Source organism: Pan paniscus, chromosome 8 (assembly GCF_029289425.2).
Source record: "Pan paniscus chromosome 8, NHGRI_mPanPan1-v2.0_pri, whole genome shotgun sequence".
Lineage (NCBI taxonomy): Eukaryota > Metazoa > Chordata > Mammalia > Primates > Hominidae > Pan > Pan paniscus.
This window is the reverse complement of record NC_073257.2, coordinates 55,943,743-55,963,621: the sequence shown is the minus strand read 5'-3', so window position 1 is coordinate 55,963,621 and position 19,879 is coordinate 55,943,743. Positions and strand designations below refer to the sequence as shown.

At 49.7% G+C, this 19,879-nt stretch overlaps 1 protein-coding gene across 3 annotated transcripts in view; it reads left to right on the top strand.

Moving 5' to 3' along the window:
* Window positions 1–19,879, top strand: part of RASGEF1A (RasGEF domain family member 1A) — a 72,543-nt gene that overhangs the window by 17,651 nt on the left and 35,013 nt on the right. Inside the window, exon 1 of one of the 3 annotated variants that reach the window (XM_034930372.3) lies at window positions 19,133–19,277. The exons of 1 other annotated variant lie outside the window; for it this stretch is intronic. Coding sequence is in view for 1 of the 2 variants with exons in the window: in XM_057298857.2 (XP_057154840.1) it covers window positions 19,767–19,784 (18 nt within the window). In the remaining variant the exon portion in view is untranslated. Of the gene's footprint in view, window positions 1–19,132; window positions 19,278–19,680; window positions 19,785–19,879 lie in introns of those variants that run through there. One more of the 3 variants, XM_057298857.2, reaches the window with a different exon arrangement.

The window sequence follows — 19,879 nt, the reverse complement described above, 5'->3', positions numbered from 1 at the left end:
GTGGGAAGTGGGTAGCACAGCAGCAGGTGGGAGCTGGCAGTGGTGTGGGTGTGGGGCAGTGAGGAGATGGCTACAGGTCTTGGCTACTGTTCTTAGAGTCTGGTTGATTCTCAGCCATGGCGTCCTGCTCCTCAGATGGACACAGGTGCCCAGGTCTCTCTCCCTTACAATTGCTTTTTATGCTTTCCTCTGTTGCCTGGAGTGTCTGTTTCCTCTGGGGTCAGTTCTTCCCTACGTGGATGGCTTCATGTGGGTGAGAAGTCACCTCATCTGAGGAGCCTTCTCCAGCTGGCCCATATTATCACCAACGGAGCCCTGCCCCCATCCACTCCTGGCTCTCCCCACCTGCTCTAGTTTTTTCCACAGCACTTGTTGCCGGCTGGTGTGTGTTTCCCTGTTTAGTATTTGTGTCTCCCCTTGACCATTTATGCTTCATGAGGCCCAGGACTCTGTGGGTCATGTTTATGACCATATTCCACTGCCTAGAACAGGGCGAGGCAACCCTAAGCCCTCAAGATACAGTTATTGGATGAATGAATACCATTACCTAGCCTTAAACTCAGGCCAAAGAAAAATGAATAAGAAAAAAAATCTACAGACTAGTTGAATAAAGGGGAAACCCCAAACACACCATTCAAGAAAAAAAAATGCCTTATTAGCTCACTGTCATTCATAATGAACAAAATACAAATTAAGCCTGCAGTGAGACCATTCTCACCTGTTAGATTGTGGTGCCTGTGAGGGTCATCGAGTGCTGTCCTGGTAGTGGGATGTTGGTCATCGTCATCTTTTCTTCTAAGAAATTGGAATATATAATTCACATAACTTAAATTTTACCCTTTTAAAGTGCACGATTTAGTGGGTTTTAGTGTATTCACAAATGGAACCATCATCTCTAATTCCAGAACCTCTTTTTTTTTTTTTTAAAGACCGAGTCTCATAGTCTCATTCTGTTGCCCAGGCTGGAGCGCAGTAGTGCCATCTCGGCTCACTGCAACCTCTGTCACCCAGGTTCAAGCGAGTCTCTGGGCTCAGCCTCCCGAGGAGCTGGGATTACAGGCATGTGCCACCATGCCCAGCTAATTTTTGTATTTTTAGTAGAGACGGGGTTTCACCATGTTGGTCAGGCTGGTCTCGAACTCCTCACCTCAAGTGATCCACCCACCTCAGCCTCCCAAAGTGCTGGGATTATAGGCATGAGCTACCACACTCGGCCACGTTTTTTTTTTTTTTAATCTTATTTTTTATAAATAGAAATGGGGGTCTTACTATATTGCTCAGGCTGGTCTCAAACTCCTGAGCTCAAGTGATCCTCCCACCTCAGCCTCCCAAAGTGCTGGGATTACAGGTGTGTGCCACCATGGCTGGCTAATTTTTTTGTAGTTTTAGTAGAGACGGAGTTTCACCATGTTGGCCAGACTGGTCTTGAACTCCTGACCTCAGGTGATCTGTCTGCCTAGGCCTCCCAAAGTGCTGGGATTATAGGTGTGAGCCACCACGCCCAGCCCAGAACTTCTTAATTATCCCTCAAACTGCCCCTTCCCCAACCCACCAGCCTCTGGTAACCACTAATCTATTTTATGACTCTATGAATTTGCCTATTCTGGATATTTGAATAAGTGGAATCATGCAACATGGCCTTTTTTGTCAGATTTCCTTCTCTTAGCATACTGTTCTCAAGTTCTTCAGTGTTGTAGCATGTTGGTATTTCATTCCTTCTTATTGCTGTGTAATATTCCATCGTATGGATAAACCACACTCATTAGTTAATGGATATTTGGGTTGTTTCCACTTTGTGGCTAATATGAAGAATGCTGCTGTGAACATTTGTGCACAAGTTTTTGTGTGGACAGAGGTTTTTAAATATTTTGTGGAATACAAGGAGTGGAATTGTTGGGTCCTATGATAACTCTGTTTAACAATTTAAGGAACTATACCAGATCATTTTCTGAATAGATTGCACAATTTTACATCCTTACCAGCAAAGTATGAGAGTTTCAGTTTCTCAGCATCCTCAGTAACACTTGTTATTACTGTCTTTTCTATTATATCCACCCCAGTAGATAGTGTCTCCTTGTGGTTTTGATTTGCATTTGAAATCCTAATAACTAATAATTTTGAGAAATTTTAATGTGCCTATTGGCCATTTGTACATCTTCTTTAGAGAAATGTCCATGAGGGCCTTTGCCCATTTTTAATTGGGCTATCTTTTTATCATTGAATTGTAAGAGTTCTTCATATATTCTGGATACTAGACCCTATAACATATATGGCATGCAAATATTTTCTCCCATTCTGAGGGTAGTGTTTTCCATTTCTTCTTGATAGTGTCCTTTGAAGCACAAGTTTTTCAAATTGGATCAAGTCCAATTTATCTCTTTTAAAATTTGACTGCACATGCTTTTGGTGTCATATTTAAGAAACTATTGCCTAATGCAAGGTCACAAAGATTTACACTTGTTTTCTTCTAAGAGTTTTATAGTTTTAGGTCTTGCATTTATGTCTTTGATCCATTGGAATTCATTTTTATATGTGGTACGAGGTACAAATCCAAATGTGTTCCTTTGTTTGAGGCTATCTGCTTGTCCTAGCACTATTTGTTGAAGAGAGTATTCTTTCCCCATTAGATTATTATGACACTCTGGACAAAAATTGAGTGACCATGGAGGTGTGGGTTTATTTCTGGACTCTCACCTTTATTCTGTTGATTTATAGGTCTATTTTTATGCCATTACCACACAGTCTTAGTTACTGTAGCTTTGTAGTAAGTTTTGAAGTCAGGAAATGTGAGTCCTCCTCCAACTTTGTACTTCTTTTTCAAGACTGTTTTGGTTGTTCCAGGTCCCTTTCATTTTCACACGAATTTTAGGAACAGCTTGTCAATTTGTGCAACAACAACAACAAAAGCCAGCTAGAATTTTGATAGGGATTGCATTGAATCTGTAGGTCAGTTTGGGGAGTATTGCCATCTGAAGAATATTGTCTTACAATCCATGAACATGGGATGTCCTTCCACTTATTTAAGTCTACATTAATTTCTCCCAACTATGTTTTGTAGTTTTTAGTGTACAAGTCTTATACTTTTGTTAAATTTATAATTATTTTATTCTCTTTGATGCTATTACGAATTGAATTGTTTTCTTAATTTTATTTTCAGATTGTTCATTACTACCATATAGAATTACAATTGATTTTCATATATTGATCTTGTATCCTGTAGCCTTGCTGAATTTATTTATTAGTTCTAATAGTGTGTGTGTCTGTGTGTGTATGTGTATTTCTTAGGACTTCCTATATACGAGATCATCTGCAAATAGAGATAGTTTTACTTCTTCTTTTCAATATGGGTGTCTTTTATATCTTTTTCTTATCCAATTGCCCAGGCCAGAACCTCCAGAGCAATGTTAAATAGAAGAGGCAAGAGCAGACATATTTGTTTTGTTTTTGATCTTAGGAGGAAAGCTTTTGGTCTTCTACAATTAACTGTGATGTTCTGGATTTTTCACAGATATCCTTTATTGGATTGATGAAGTTCCCTTCAGTTGCTTGTTTGTTGAGCATTTTTTTAAATCTTCAAAGGATGTTGGATTTTATTAAATGATTTTTCTGCATCTATTGTGATGATTATGTGGTCTATGGATATGGTATATTACATTGATCTTTGTATGTTGATCTAACCTTACATTCCTTGAATACGTACAGCTTAGTCATGATGAATACTTACAAAATATGCTGCTGGATCTGATTTGCTAATATTTTGTTGAGGAGTTTTGCATCTACATTTATGGATGGTTTATATTGGTTTATAGTTTTTTTCCTTGTGATTTTGTTTCCTAGTTTGAGTATTAAGGCAATAGTGACCTCATGGAATGAATTGGTTAGTGCTTTGTATTCTATTTTTTGAAGGACATTGTAAGGGATTGGTGTTAATTCTTTAAGTGTTTGGCAGAATTCACCAGTGACTTTGGCCCTGGGCTTTTCTTTGTGGGCGAGAAGTTTTTTGATTACTAATTCAATATCTTCTTATAGGTTTATTCTGACCTAAGTTTCAGTCTGAGAGTTTGTGTTTCTCTAGGAATTTTCCCATTTCATCTAGTTTATCTAATTTCTTGGCAAACAGCTGTTCATAGTATTCCCTTATAGTGCTTTTTATTTCTGTAAAGCTGGTGGTAATATCCTCTCTGATTTTACTAATTTGAGTCTTCTCTCTATTTTTTTCTTGTTCAGTGTAGTTAGAAGTTTGTCAGTTTTATTTTTCAAAGAACCCAATTTTGGTTTTTCATTAACTTTCTCAATTTTTTTTTACTCTCTATTTCATTTACTTTCACTCTATAGTATTTTCTTCTTCTGTTATTTGTTAATTTAATTTGCTTCTCTTTTCCTAGTTTCTCAAGGTGGAATGTTAGGTTGTTGATTTGAGAACTTTCTGTTTTTTAATGTGGACATTTATAGTTATATATATATATTTTTAAACTCAGCACTGCTTTTGCTGCATTCCGTAAGTTTGGCATGTTATGTTTTCATGTCCATTTATTTCATAGTATTTTTACTTAAGTAAATTTGAGAATTCCCTTGTGGTTTCTTCTTTTTCCATTGGTTATTTAAGAATATGTTGTGTAATTTCCACATATTTGTAAATTTCCCAGATTGTTTTTGCCATTGACTTCTGTTATTTTATTGTGGTCACAGAACATACTTTGTATAATTTCAGTCCTTTTAAATTTATTGAGATTTGCTTTATGGCCTAACATAAGGTCTATTCTGGAGAATATTTCCTGTGCACTTGAGAAGAGTATGTGTTCTGTTGTTGTTAAGTGGAGTGTTCTGTCGATGTCTGTTAGGTCTAGTTGGCTTAAAGTGTTGTTCAAGTCTTCTGATTTTTTTTTTTAATTTTTTTATTTTTAGTATTTATTGATCATTCTTGGGTGTTTCTCAGAGAGGGGGATGTGGCAGGGTCATAGGATAATAGTGGAGAGAAGGTCAGCAGATAAACACGAGAACAAAGGTCTCTGGTTTTCCTAGGCAGAGGTCCCTGCGGCCTTCGGCCCTGTTTGTGTCCCTGGGTACTTGAGATTAGGGAACGGTGATGACTCTTAACGAGCATGCTGTCTTCAAGCATCTGTTTAACAAAGCACATCTTGCACCACCCTTAATCCATTTAACCCTGAGTTGACACAGCACATGTTTCAGAGAGCAGGGGGTTGGGGGTAAGGTTATAGATTAACAGCATCCCAAGGCAGAAGAACTTTTCTTAGTACAGAACAAAATGGAGTCTCCTATGTCTACTTCTTTCTACACAGACACAGTAACAATCTGATCTCTCTTTCTTTTCCCCACATTTCCCCCTTTTCTTTTCAACAAAACCGCCATCGTCATCATGGCCCATTCTTGATGGTCGCTGTCTCTTCGGAGCTGTTGGGTACACTTCCCAGACAGGGCGGCCTGGCAGAGGCGCTCCTCACTTCCCAGGCTGGGCGGCCGGGCAGAGGTGCTCCTCACCTCCCAGACTGGGCGGCCGGGCAGAGACGCCCCTCACCTCCCAGATGGGGCGGCCGGGCAGAGGCGCCCACTTCCCAGATGGGGCGGCTGGGCAGAGGTGCTCCCCACCTCCCAGACGAAGAGCAGCCGGGCAGAGGCGCTCCTCACTTCCCAGGCGGGGCAGCCAGGCAGAGACGCCCCTCACCTCCCAGATGGGGCAGCGGCCAGGCAGAGGCGCCCCTCACCTCCCAGATGGGGCGGGCGGGCAGAGGTGCTCCTCACCTCCCAGGCGGGGCGGCCGGGCAGAGACGCCCCTCACCTCCCAGATGGGGCAGCCGGGCAGAGGTGCTCCTCACCTCCCAGACGGGGCGGCCAGGCAGAGGCACCCACTTCCCAGACGGGGCGGCCAGGCAGAGGCGCTCCTCACTTCCCAGATGGGGTGGCGGCCGGGTGAAGACGCCCCTCACTTCCCAGGCGGGGTGGCCGGGCAGAGACGCCCCTCACTTCCCAGGCAGGGTGGCCAGGCAGAGACTCCCCTCACCTCCCAGACGGGGCAGCTGGGCAGAGGCGCCCACTTCCCAGATGGGGCGGCCGGGCAGAGGCGCTCCTCACTTCCCAGACGGGGCGGCCAGGCAGAGGGGCTCCTCATATCCCAGACGATGGGCAGCCAGGCAGAGACACTTCTCACTTCCTAGACGGTGGCGGCCGGGCAGAGGTACTCCTCACTTCCCAGACGGGGGCGGCCAGGCAGAGGCGCTCCTCACTTCCTCCCAGACGGGGCGGCCGGGCCGAGGCGCTCCTCACATCCCAGACGATGGGTGGCCAGGCAGAGACGCTCCTCACTTTCTAGACGGGGTGGCGGCCGGGCAGAGGCACTCCTCACTTCCCAGATGGGGTGGGCGGGCAGAGGGGCTCCTCACATCCCAGACGATGGGCGGCCAGGCAGAGACGCTGCTCACTTCCTAGATGGGGTGGCGGGCGGGCAGAGGCTGTAATCTTAGCACTTTGGGAGGCCGAGGCAGGCGGCTGGGAGGTGGAGGTTGTAGCGAGCCGAGATCACGCCACTGCACTGCAGCCTGGGCAACATTGAGCAATGAGTGAGCGAGACTCCATCTGCAATCCCAGCACCTCGGGAGGCCGAGGTGGGCAGATCACCCGAGGCCAGGAGCTGGAAACCAGCCCGGTCAACACAGCGAAATCCTGTCTGCACCAAAAATACAAAAACCAGTCAAGAGTGGCGGCGTGTGCCTGGAATCCCAGGCACTTGGCAGGCCGAGGCAGGAGAATCACCGGAGCCTGAGGCAGGGAGGTTGCAGCGAGCCGAGATCATGGCAGTATAGTCCAGGCTCCGCAAGAGAGGGAGACGGTAGAAAGAGGGAGACGGAGAGCGAGAGCGAGAGGGAGAGAGAGGGAGAGGGAGCGATTTTTTTTTAACTGACCTACTGTCTAGTGTTTTTGTTCATTATTGAAAGTGGGGCTATTGAATTCCGCAACTATTTTTGTTGAATTGTCTTATTTCTTCCTTCAATTCTATCAGTTTTTGCTTCTTGAATTTTGGGACTCTGTTGTTAGGTATATATTTGTTTGTAATTGTTATATCTTGTTGATTAGCCCTTTAATCATTATAAAATATCCTTCTTTGTCTCTAGTAACAATTTTTGTCCTAAAGTCTATTTTCTCTAATATTAATATAGCCATTCTGGCTCTCTTTTGATTACTTTTTGCTTGGAATGTCTTTTTTCATATTTTCACTTTCTTATTTATTTATTTTTTTGAGATGGAGTCTCGTTCTGTCGTCTAGGCTGGAGTGCAGTGGCGCAGTCTTGGCTCACTGCAAGCTCCACCTCCCGGGTTCACGCCATTCTCCTGCCTCAGCTTCCTGAGTAGCTGGGACTACAGGTGCCCACCACCATGCCTGGCTAATTTTTTTGTATTTTTAGTAGAGATGGGGTTTCACTGTGTTAGCCAGCATGGTCTCAATCTCCTGACCTCGTGATCCACCCACCTTAGCCTCCCAAAGTGCTGGGATTACAGGCGTGAGCCTCTGCGCCCGGCCATATTTTCACTTTCAACTTATTTGTGTTCTTCTCTCTAAAGTGGGTCTATTTTAGAAAGCCATGTAGTTGGATCATGTTTTTTTTTTAACTCTGATAATCTCTGACTCTTAACTGGAGTGTTTAATTCATTTACATTTAATGTAAATACTGATAAGGTAGGATTTGCTATTTGTTTTTTATGTCTTATGCCATTTTTGTTCCTCTACTCCTTCATTATTTTCTTCTTTTGCGTTAAATAGATATTTAGATATTATCTAGTGTACCATTTTAATTTCTGTCTTTTCCTTTATTGTATATTTTTGAGTTATTTTCTTACCTGTTGCCTGTAGGGTTATAATTAATATCTTAACAAATAACTATGTATATGTTATATGTACATGTCAATGTTCAGATTAATACAAACTCAATTGCAACAGTATTCAAAAACTTTGCTCCTCTGTAGTTCTGTTGCCTCTCCTCTCCTTTGTGCTGTTACTGTCATAAAATTTACATTTTTATACCTTGTGTGCTCATCAATCTATACTTATAATTATTGTTTCATGCAGTTGTCTTTTAATTCAGGCACATTCAGGGTAGTATGGTCATAGACCAGTTGTCTTTTAATTCAAATAGGAGAAAAATAGAGTTAAGTGCATAAAATGTGTTTATACTATCTTTTATATTTACTAATATATAGCAGTAAATATAAAACCAGTAAAGTTACCTTTAATGGTCCTCTTTATTTTTTCACATGATTTCAAGTTGCTGCTTATTGTCCTACTATTTCAGCCTGAAGGACTCTCTTTAGTAGTTCTTATAAGGCAGGTCTTCTTCTGACGAGTTCTCTATTTTATTTGTCAGGTAATTTCCCTTTCATATTTGAATGACAATTTTGCTGCATAAAGAATTCATGGTTGACACCTCTTTTCTTTCAGTATTTTGAACATGTCAGCTCAACTGCTTCCTGCCCTTCATGGTTTCTGATAAGAAATCTACCTGGAGTTTGTTGAACTTTTAGGATATGGAGATGAATATTTTCATCTAACTTAGAAAGTTTTAGCCATTATTGCTTCTAATATTTTTTTCTGCCTTATTTCTCACTCTCCTCTTTTTCTGAGACTCTTCTTATACATATGATAGTGTCCATTATGGTGTCTGTGGCTCTATTTATTTGTTCCTTTCTTTTTTCTTTCTGTGCCTCAGACTGGATAATCTCAATGGACGTTTTTTCAAGTCACTGATTCTTTCTTCTCTCTGTTCAAACCTGTTGTTGAGCCCCTCTTGCTATGTTTCATTTCATTTACTTAGTTTTCAACACCAGAATTTCTGCTTGGTTCTTTTTTATAATTTGTATTCCTTTATTGATATTCTCTGTTTGATATATTGCTTCCATACTTTCCTTTAGTTCTTTAAACATCAATTCCTTCAGTCTTTAAAAAATATACTTAAAGTAGCTGATTGAAAGTTTTTGTTTAGTAAGTCAATTCTGGAAATCAGATTCTCCCCACTCTTTGGGGTTTGTTGCTGCTGCTGTTTATTGTAGTAATGGTTGTTTGTTTTGTGACATTTCCAGATTACTTCTGCAAATCTGTATTCTTTTGTGTGTGGCACTGAAATCTCTGCTCAGTTATCTTAGCGGTCAAATAATGATTGGAAAGAAATTTTCATAAGTGCCTGGAGTCAATAAAGTTCTCAGTCTTCGCTAAGGGGCTCTGTGTCTTTGGGTATGCTTTCAGCTCTCAGCTAAGCAGCTGATAACTCTGCCTTAGTCTTCTCTTCCTGCTTGCACAGAGACTCAAAGTCAGCCAGAAGTGAGTGCTTAGGGTTTCCCAAGTACTTTTCTGAGCATGTGCACAGCCCTGAGCATGCACTTGACCTTCTAGATTCTCAGGAATGCACTGCAGTTTTTCAAAACCCCTATGATCATGTCATTACTGAAACTTTCCTTTTAAGCTTTCTGGTTAGTCTATTGCTTGCTTCACTGTTATCTACTGCTTCAGGCATTTGTGAAATTAAATACCAGTAATTGTTTTTGACAATGAACCTTGGGGAATATGATTTTTGTACTTGAGACCTCTGAGTCAGGTCAAATACAGACATCCTTGTAAGTGGGGTCTCCATGGGAACTACTGGACAGGTCAAATAATGACAGTTTTCTGAGAATGAAGCTTTGAAAGAGTTCCATTGCTGTTTTCCCTCCAGGGGCTGCTACGCCAGTGGTTTTCATGATGAATGTGGGGTCCTACTTTTCAAGGCACTTGGGATAGAGAGTCAGGGATGGGACTAGGGCAAGTTCAAGTGCTATAAAATTTGCAGTTCTTACTGAGATTCAGTTATGTTTTTTGAATAAATCCTCCTAAGATTTCTGCAAGCGTTTGGTTAATTTTGGAAGTTCTAAAAAAGTGGATTCTGACCTTTTTGTTTTTTGCTGGTTTTCTTGTTGCGTTTATGGAAGAGAGGGTTTTTGGAGGTCCTTACTCCACCATTTTCACTACCTGGCTATACTCTATTGAAAGCACTTCTGGGATGTCTCTTTAAACTTACAATGATCATAACCTTTGACCCAGCACATCAAGTATTAGGAGTTCATCTTTTATATGTGGTCACACATTTGAATAAAAACTTTTCATCAATAATGCCCATTGCAGGAGTGTTTTTAGTTGCCAAAGACTGTAAAGCACCTTGGTGTCTTTTGCTAGAGGATCTCTTACATGTGTGGCAGCCCACCTACCCAGTGGAATACCCTGCAGCTGCCACAGAACGTGTGGAGTTGCCAGGAGCTGAGGGGCTCTCTCCAGGGAGCTGCAGGTGTCTGGGGCAAGGAAAGAAACTACAGGGCATCATTCCAAGCACCACTGATTAGAATGAATAATACCCCTTCTTCGAGAGCCTGTGATTCTGTGAATGACTAAGAAAGAAACTTCTGGAACATTTGTGTCTGCTCTAGGAACAGACACATGCACAGAAGCACGTGCAGACTTGTGTATTCGTGGATTGCCTCATTTCCATTTGATATCAGGTCCCTTTCCACCAGCCTAGAGTGTCATCCTCTCTGGCTCATGGGGATGGCAGCTGTGGGCCCTTCCCATGGAGGAGGGGGCAAGACTCCCTGAGATGCATTGCTGCCCACATGCCTTACCAGCCTGACCCTGATATCCTTCAGGGTCCCTCAGTATCCCCACTTGCCCGAATGGCAGTCAGGGGCCCTGCCCATCACAGACAGCCTCTCCCCTGCCCTGCAACATGTTATAGGGACCTGCCAAAAGAGGACCTGGGGAAACCCACGGGACCCTCACAGCACCCTGGTGTCTTTGCAGAGTTGCAGGAGTGTATGTGGACATGGGGCTGGGGCAGTGAACGAGGAGGCTGGGGAACCCAGGCTTTCCCCCACTAAACTTAAATAAAATATAAGTAAACTGTCAAAAACGGTAGTAGTAGAGCTATCTAAAGTACTGCAGTTCGGTGAAGTACACTGAGCAGCTCAAGGGTAGGAAACCAGACAATCTGCGATGGCTAACCCTGCTGAAGGCAGGTCTGACTCTGCGATGGCTAACCCTCCTGAAGACAGGTCTCAATCTGCGATACAACACCCCCGAAGGCAGGTCTCAATCTGCGGCGGCTAACCCTCCTGTAGGCACACATAAACCAGCCACGGCTAACTCCCCTGAAGACCCTTTTAAGTCGGCATGGCTAACCCTCCTGAGGGGCAGGTGTCACTCTGTGATGGCAAACCCCCCTGAAGGCAGGTCTCAATCTGCAGCACCCCCCCTCCCCACCCGCCCCTCAAAGGCGGGTCTCAATCTATGATGGCTAATCCTCCTGAAGGCGGGTCTCAGGCACACCTGCGTCAGGCCCGGCCGCCTTGGCCTGTGTGGCCCACTCCCCTGATGGGCAGGTGGGCTGTGCTGAGCCCAGATCCCCGCCCACAGGTACAATGGCTGTGTCTCTGTGTGCCTGTGCCTGAGTGTCTGCAGGACAGGGCTCTATTCCCTGTGGGAGAGGAGACATCACGTGGCGGTCCTGGGACATTCAGGCAGAGAAGCTCTGTGGTCTATGTGCTGGGGCCATGCTGGGATGGTCCCTGGGACTTCTATGGGGCTGGGTGTCATGGGATCCCTGAGGAGTAGCAGCTGAGTTTGGGGAGAGCGGAGCCAGCTAGGCATCCTGGCATGAGTGCGTTCAGGCCTGGGCTTGGTTGGAACCCACGCCGTGCGTTAGCCTGGTGCCTCTGATGAGCACAGCAGGGACTGGAGGGAGGAGGCAGAATTGGCTGCAAAATAGCAGATGCAGCTGCTCTTTCTAGAAATGTAGGTAAGAAGAAAAGAGAGGTTGGGAGGCAGCTCAGGAGGAGCCGAGGTCAGGAGGACTGTGTCTGTGGTCTGGAGAGGGCAGAGGCTGAGGGGAAATGGAGGTGGGGGGGAGGGGAGGGGAGGAGGGGGAGAGTGGGAGTTAGGGGCACAACAGTGGGGTCAGGGATCAGCTCCGGGGCCTGGGCCCATGACGGCCAGGGGCTCCATTGGAGGGCAGGTGAAGCAGGAGAACAGACTAGGAGCCTCCGGGGTCGGGGAGGAGTGAAGGTGCTGGCCAAGGATGGGTGGAAACCAAGGACCCAGGGAGACAGAAGCCTCTCTCCTTGACTGGTGCCTCCAATTCCCATAGAGCAGGCTGGCCCCAAGACCCCCTCACAAGGCCACACTGGCCCTGAGATCCTCTATAAGGCTAGGCTGGTTATGAGACCCCCAACAAGGCTAGGCTTGTCACAAGATTCCCTGCAAGGTTAGCCTGGTCCCAAGACCCTCTATAAGGCCAGGCTGGTCCTGAGATACCCTACAATGTTAGACTGGTCCTGAGACTCCCCACAAGGCCACGCTGGTCCTAAGACCCCCTACAAGGCCAGCCTGGTCTTAAGACCCTCACAAGGTTAGGCTGGCCCTGAGACCCTCCCACAAGGCCAGGCTGGCCCTGAGACCCCCCTATGGTCCTAAGCATCCCCCCCTTGTCCCCCACACACCAGGGGATCTCAGGTGTGAGCTCTCAGGCAGGGTCTCCTCTGAGTCTACCTTCTCCAGGAGCCTGTGAAGGGCTCCAAGGGAGGGGCGAGCCCTGAGTGGGCCACTGCTGCTCCAGCCTTAACTTTGCACAGTCTTAGTGGGAGCAGGGATGCCTCATGTCCTGGTTTTAGAAGATGAGCATGTACTGTGTTATGCTGTGATGAAGCCATTCATAGTAATTGGAGAGAACTTGGGAAGCACTTGATAAGGCTAAATGGAGAGAAGAGGAGGAGGGAGGGCGCGAGAGACGGAGAGAAGGTGTATGCTGGCCAGTGGAGGAAGGCACCCTGATTAGACTTTTGGTATGTGGATGCTTGTCTGTTTTATAGGCGCAGGTGCAGACATGCACACATGCATAGGCATGTATACTCGTAATGCATGCATGCAACGATGTACACACACCCATGCCTATGCACACATGCAGAAAGCACACATGTGCATACGCACACCTGCTCAGGCACACATGTACACTCAAGCACATGTATACATGCACACACAAGGTCACACAAACACACATGGATGCGCGGTGCCCTAGACGATGCCTGCTGCCATGTGTTTGCTCCAGGGAGTTGCTTGGGGATACCTGCTGTCCATTTCTCTCCTTTTCCTGCCAGTGACCCTGGCTTTTCCCTGACGCTTAAGCTCACACTCTGTATTACCTTTAACATTATTTTTGCAGATTTCACAGGTGCCAAGTGATGACTCAAGGCTTTAACTTGCAAGCTTTTTGTCACCATGAAGTAGTTTGCTCCTGGCTGGGCCTGCCCTATTTCCATGTGCTGTCCCTCTTCTCTCTTTCTCATTGGGGTGTCAGGGGTATTATCTGTGTCTCACTTTGTGCAGGTCTCTGCTCAGGTGATGGGGTGGGTATCCAGAGCCTTGTGATGGGAGGGGTCCCTGTTGGTCATCATCTGCTTCATCTCGGGGAAGTGACTTCCCGGGCCCTGTCTTGGCCCTCACCCGTCCTGCCTGTGTGGCTGCAGCCTCCTCCCTTGTTGGGTCCCATTGTACTGGGCATGATGCTGTGTCCCCATCCCATGCCTTGTGTCCCCCCGATCCCTGGATGCGTTCTCCACTGTCCCCTGTGCATGTGGCAGGCTGGCACTCAGTGTGGTGGGCTCTCTTCCCCTGGACCAGAGGCCCTGCATCCCAAGCCGAGTTTTAACTGGTGCCGCCTCCCTGAGCACTGAGTCCCACACACCAATGGGGGCAGGAAGGATCTCTGAGGATGGCGCCTTGGCACTGCCTTTTTAGCAAGCTCCTGGGCAGTGTGGTCAGGTTTGAGAGCCCCATCTGGAGGAAGCCTCCCAGCCTGGCATTCCTGCCTTTCCCGCACTGCTGCATTGCTGAAACCCTGGATTCTCTGAGTGTGGCTGAGGAGGGGTGGCCAAGGCGCATGGACACAGGACCCCAGGAAGAGCCTCAGGAAAGACTCATGGACCCCAGGAGGCAGAAGAGGATGTGGAAGGGCTAAATCCACCATGGTATCTTGATGAGCTTCTCAAAGATGTGGAGGCTCTGACTCAGGCGACTGGGGAGAGGTGTGCCTGATGCTGTGGCCGGTGGGCTCCTGCCCAGGTATGCTGGTGCCTGGAAGGATGTTGCCTTGCGCATCAGAAAGCTCAGCTGACTCCCATTCACCCCCTCCTTCACGCTTTATGCCTAAAGCCATGAGTGATTCAGTGCATGGAATATTATTCTCCAAAAGGGAGCACTAATGGTATGGCCTGAGGGAAATTCTGGAAGGCTTAGGGGTTCCCCACTGACCCAAGGGACAGGGTTGGCTGCCAGACAACCTTCCCTGGAGCCTGTGGGTGTGTTTAGGTGTGGGTTTGATTAGGGCCATCAGTGGCCTCTGCCCAGGGGTACTGACCAGCCTTGGAGGAGCCTGGAGGGGCCTCTCTGCAGACCGTGGCTGTGCGTGCAGGAGGCTTGAGTCTGGCAGACAGCGTGAGCCCTCGGACCCCTGAGGAGGCAGGGGCTGTCTGAGGAGCCTCTGGAGCTCACTGAGGGCTTGATTCATTTTGCTTCGTGTTTTGCCAGCACCCTTGTGAATTGGCATCTCAGGCCCCACTTCATGCCCTGGAGAGGATAGAGAGGTATGCGCCATCACCTTCAGGGTTTGGACCCGAAACTCTTGGACTGTGTGGTGTGGCCCGGTAATGAGGTGGCATCAGCAGGGCAGGGTGGGGGGCCAGGGCCTTTCTGTCCCTTGACCCTCCTCCTGGAACCCAAGGCCTCGTGGGCTGAGCCTCATCAGGGCCTCTGTAGCACCGGCGTGGTCCTCATCAGCCCCCTGTGGGGCACTGGGCTCCTGCTTCTCTGTTCTGCAAGGTCTGTCACCTGCCTCAGGCCACCTTCCATCCTCCAAAACCAGTGGATGCCTCTCACTTGCCATTGCTTTACCCTGTAGGCTGTGCCTTTTAGAAGAGGGAGCAGGGTTTGCCCCAACTCTGCCTTTGTTCTTGGGGGGATGAGTGGAGGGAGGCTCAGGTCCCTTCCTCCACATCCCTTCTTCCCTCAGGTGTGGCCACAGCAGACCTAGATAGGCCCTGAGGTGCCGACAGCTTCTACCTGTCCTGGCCCAGATGTTCTCTCTTATTTTTCTCTCCTTCAGTTTTCTTCATGTGATTGAAGTGTAACACACACAGAAACATGCCTGAGCCAGAGCCACAGTGTACACTTGGTGATTTTTCATGGGGTGACTCCGCGGGGACACCCAGATCCAGCCCCTTCCAGCCCCTGCCCCAGGGCAGCACCCCAGACCTCTGGGGGTGAGGGTGCCCTCCCCGGCCCTGAGCTGGCTCCACGTGGGGCCAACCTTAGATGCTCTTTGTGCCTGGTGTCCTTGACTCCCTGCCCTTGCCTGTGGTTGTCTGGGTGGGTTATCCTCGGCCTGGAGCGTTCCATTGAGTGACACATGCCACAGCTCGGTGGAAACCCAGTCCCCTGTGGGGGATGCTTGGGTCATTTTCAGTTCGAAGCCCTTGTGAGTAGGGCTGCTGCAGACACTCCTGCGTGTGTCCTTTGGTGTGAGTCTCTAGTGTTTCTGCCCAGCCTCCATCCAGGATGGAATTTCTGGGCCTGGTGTGGTCAGTGTTCATAGGCATGATCGGGCTGTTTTCCCACCTGGCTGCACCAGCTGACCCTGCCGCGCCGCCAGCAGCTGAGAATTTGGGTTGTGCTATCTCGTCAGCACGTGGCATTTTCTGCCTTTTGATGGTAGCCTTGCTGCTGGGTGTGCAGGGTGCCACACCGCAGTTTAGTGCCTTTCCCAGATGAGACATGGAGCTGGGTGCTCTCTTAGGCCTATCACCCCTTGGATAGCCTTCTTTCAGTGAAATATGTCTTCAAGTCTTTTGCCCATTTGTAAAAAATTGAGTCTTCTGACTTTTTTGATTTACATGAGTTCTTTATATATTTTGGATATGAGTCCTGTGCTGGATATATACAACCATATCCTTATTCACACTTGTGTCTCTGTATCTGTCTACACACACACACACACGCACACACACACGTGCACACACATAGGTTCTGAGTGCCTCTGTGCACAGACATGTTACAGTCATTGGGATGTAGCAGTCAACAAAACAAAGATCCTGCCCTCATGGAGCTCACATTCTCAGGAGAGCAGACGAATGAACCAGGAGGTGGAAAGGCTCTGCTGGACCCAGTAACCTTGAGGAAAACCATTCCATGGCAGGACAATGCTGGGGCAGAGGATGGCATTGCAGCTGTGTTAGTGAGAAGGTGGCCTGTCGGGGTGGGGGGCCACAGACACTGCAGAGCACATTCCACGCAGGGGGAGGGTGGGCAGGGCCTGTCGAGGCTGAGCAGGGAGCATTGAGGTCCCTGATGGGGCTATTCGTTAGGACTCTGCCTTCATTGAGATTGAGGTGGGAGTCACGGAGCTTCTGACTCAGGTTCTAAGAGATCCCCCCCGGCTGCTGTGTGGAGACAGCAAGGGTGGACTCTGAGAGGGAGGCTTTGCGAGTGTAGTAGTCTGTTCTCACACTGCTATAAAGAAGGGCCTTGGCCGGGCACGGTGGCTCATGCCTGTAATCCCAGCACTTTGGGAAGCTGAGGTGGGCAGATCACTTGGGTCAGGAAGTTTGAGATCAGCCTGGCCAACACGGTGAAACCCCGTCTCTACTAAAAATACAAAATTAGCTGGGCATGGTGGCGTGCGCCTGTAATCCCAGCTACTTGGGAGGCCGAGGCAAGAGAATCGCTTAAACCCAGAAGGTGGAGGTTGCAGTGAGCTGAGATCATGTCACTGCACTCCAGCCTGGGTGATAGAGGGAGACTCCATCTCCAAAAAAAAAAAAAAAAAGCCGGAGACTGGGTAATTTATAAAGAAAAGAGGTTTAATTAGATCATGGCTCTGCAAACTTTACAGGAATCATGCAGCATTTGCTTCTGGGAAGGCCTCAGGGAGCTTTCACTCATAGTGGAAGGCAGAGTTGGAGCAGGTGTCTCACATGGCAGGAGCAAGAGAGAGAAGGGGGAGGTGCCCCACACTTTCAAACAGTCAGATCCCTCCAGAACTCACTCACTCACTAACAGGAGAACAGCACCGAGGGGATGGTGCTAACCCATTCATGAGAACTCCGCCCCCATGATCCAATTGCCTCCAACCTCCAACACTGGGCCCCACCTCCAGTGGGGCCCCACCTCCAACACTGGGGATTACAATTGAACATGAGATTTGGGTGGGGACACAAACCCAAATCATATCAGCGGGAGTCCAGCCTCCTGTCCTGTGACCCTCAACCCAGAATCTTGACAGCTTGCCTGCTCTAGGCTCTGCCATCCTCAGAGCAGGCTCTGTTGCTCTGGTCAGAGACAGCCTTGTTCCAGGCCTTGTGCCCTGCCCCTAAAGGAGGTGTCTGGAGAAAGTGCCTCTTCCTGTGTGTCTGGTCTCCCTGAAGTCCCGGCAGATGGCCACTGGCCCCACCACACCTGGCTTCTTCTCTACTTTCTGAAGTGGCAGTGGGATTCTGCTTCAGGGCCCACCAGCCCTCCCTGCAGGACAGCCTCAGCCCCAGCTGCAGGGATGCAAGCAGGACGCCTGGCAGGGCTCAGCCCAAGCATAGCAGCCTCCTCGCATCCTCAGGCACCAGGAAGGATGTGGGTCAGGTCACACATGAATGCTGAGATCACACTGGTGGGTAAAGGAGACAGCACCATCTGTGTCAGCCAGAGACGGGGGCAAGGGCCCCATTCCTCCCGGGGAAGCGTCTGCCTTATCAAGGTCCTTGGGTGACACTGGTGCAATCTGGGATGAGCGTGATAGGAAGTGACCCTGTGACTGCATAAGAAGGCTTGTGGGGCTGCCCACCCATCCACCACCTCCTCTAGAGTGTCACATTCAGGGAGGCAGAGGGGATGCTCGCTCTGGGGTCAGGAGGCAGCAGGGCCAACTGCTCACATGGACTTCCTGAGACAACACTGGGGCCACCCCAGGGCCCAGATGTTCTGCAGGGCTACGGTACAGGGCTGAGGAAGGCAGGGGCAGGTGCCTCGAAGGCTTCCCCAGGGGCAAGACACCAGGTTTCACCTTCTTGGTGCTCTCCATGAAGCCACCTGAAGGGACAGGGTGGCCCTGCAGGCCCAGACCATCCTGATGCCACCTGTCTGCCTGCCAAGGTCACCATGAGCTTCGCATCTTCTGGCTGGCCTGAAACAAGATGCAGAAGCAAAAGTGGGGGAGGACATTGTGAAAGCTGGAGGGCCACTGTGCCATTTCTGCCTGGTTGCCTTGTACTCCCCGCACTGCCCGCCCACAGGCGCTGCATACCACGCAGTAATGTATAGTGCATGCTCTGAGCAGTGGGAAGCGGTTCCAGGCCAGGCCAACACTCACTGGTAGAGAAGAGCTGGTGAGAGGGCAGCACTCCAGGAGAAGGACTCCTGTCTCCAGGCCCTTGAGCTGGCTTGAGGGAGGCCAGTGAATGAACCTAGCACAGCCCCTACTTTCCCAAGACAGAGACAACTGCCCATCGAGCCAGCCTAGTAGGTACTCTTGCTGCTAGTAAGTGAGCAGGCAAACAAGCTGGGAGGCAGAGGGCCTCTGGCAAGGCCTGGGCAAGAGCCGTGGGGGTGGAGGTGGGGTGAGGGTATGGGCATCCTGGGGCGGCCAGATGTTGTCAGGGTCACGATTGTCCATCAGCCCGTGGCTTGAGAGCTCTCCAGAGTTGTCAGAGCCTCTCTGTGAGGTTCAAGCTGAGCATACCCTGCTCCTCCCTAGCGGCCGCCCCGCGGCCAACTCGGACTCCCCCAGAGCCCAAGGGGTCTCTCACCCAGCTCACGTGCTGGGTGCTCCAATCCAGACCCCCAGAGAGGGCGCTCTTCGGCTCCGAGCATCTTTCCCGTCCACATCCTCTGAGGGAGTGGGATCCACCACAGGAATGCGCGGAGGGGTAGCCCCATCACCTGGCAGATTCCTTCTGAGGCTGGGGCTCTGGGGGCGGGAGGAGCCTCACTGTGCCATGTGCCCAGCCCACCCCTCGCTGTGGCTCAGATCAGCCCTCCCACAAAAGCAGCTGCCGTGTCCCCCGAGTTCCAATGAAATGGAAGGACAGGGAGTTCTGTGCGACGCCTGTCTCAGGCCAGAGCTGTGTGGAGTGAGCGCCCTGTCAGGGAAGGCATTCAAGCCGAATGCTGGCAGAACACCTGCTGTAGTTCCGTAGTGGACGTCTACGATCAGGTGAGGCCGGGGCCGGGTAAGAGGCATCCCCTTCCCGCGCCGAGCCCCGACCCACGCTGCGCCCCCTCGCCGGCCCCGCGCGCCAGCACCGACCCCCGGCACGGCCGATCCCGGACGCCCCGTCCAGCCTCACACCCCGACACCTACGGCACCCCCACACCTAGCGCCAGGCGCGCGCCCGGCCCAGGCAGCTCCTCCTGACAGCGCTCCAGGCCGCCCCGGGTCCCTGCCCCACCTCCGCGCCATGCTCCTAGCCTCGGCCCCGCCCCGCGTTCCTGGCCGGCCTCGCGGCCCCTCTGCCCCGCCCGGACCCCGCGGTCCCCAGCCCAGCCCCTCGGTTCCCTGCTTCCCGGGTCCCACCCCTCCAGCGGAGGCATCCAGCGGCAGGGGCCGGCGCAGGAGTGGGCGCTTGCTTGGCTCGCGGGCAGAGGAGCCGCCGCTCGCTGGACGCCGGACCGGGCAGGACGGCGCGGGGAGCTGGCGGCCAGAATGTTCCTGGAGCCCCAGGTAGGACTGCGGCGGGCCCAGGCGCAAGGCCGCGGGGCAGGGTTCTTGCGCTGTCGGGCTCGGGAGGGGTGCGACGGTCCCCTGCATCCCGACCC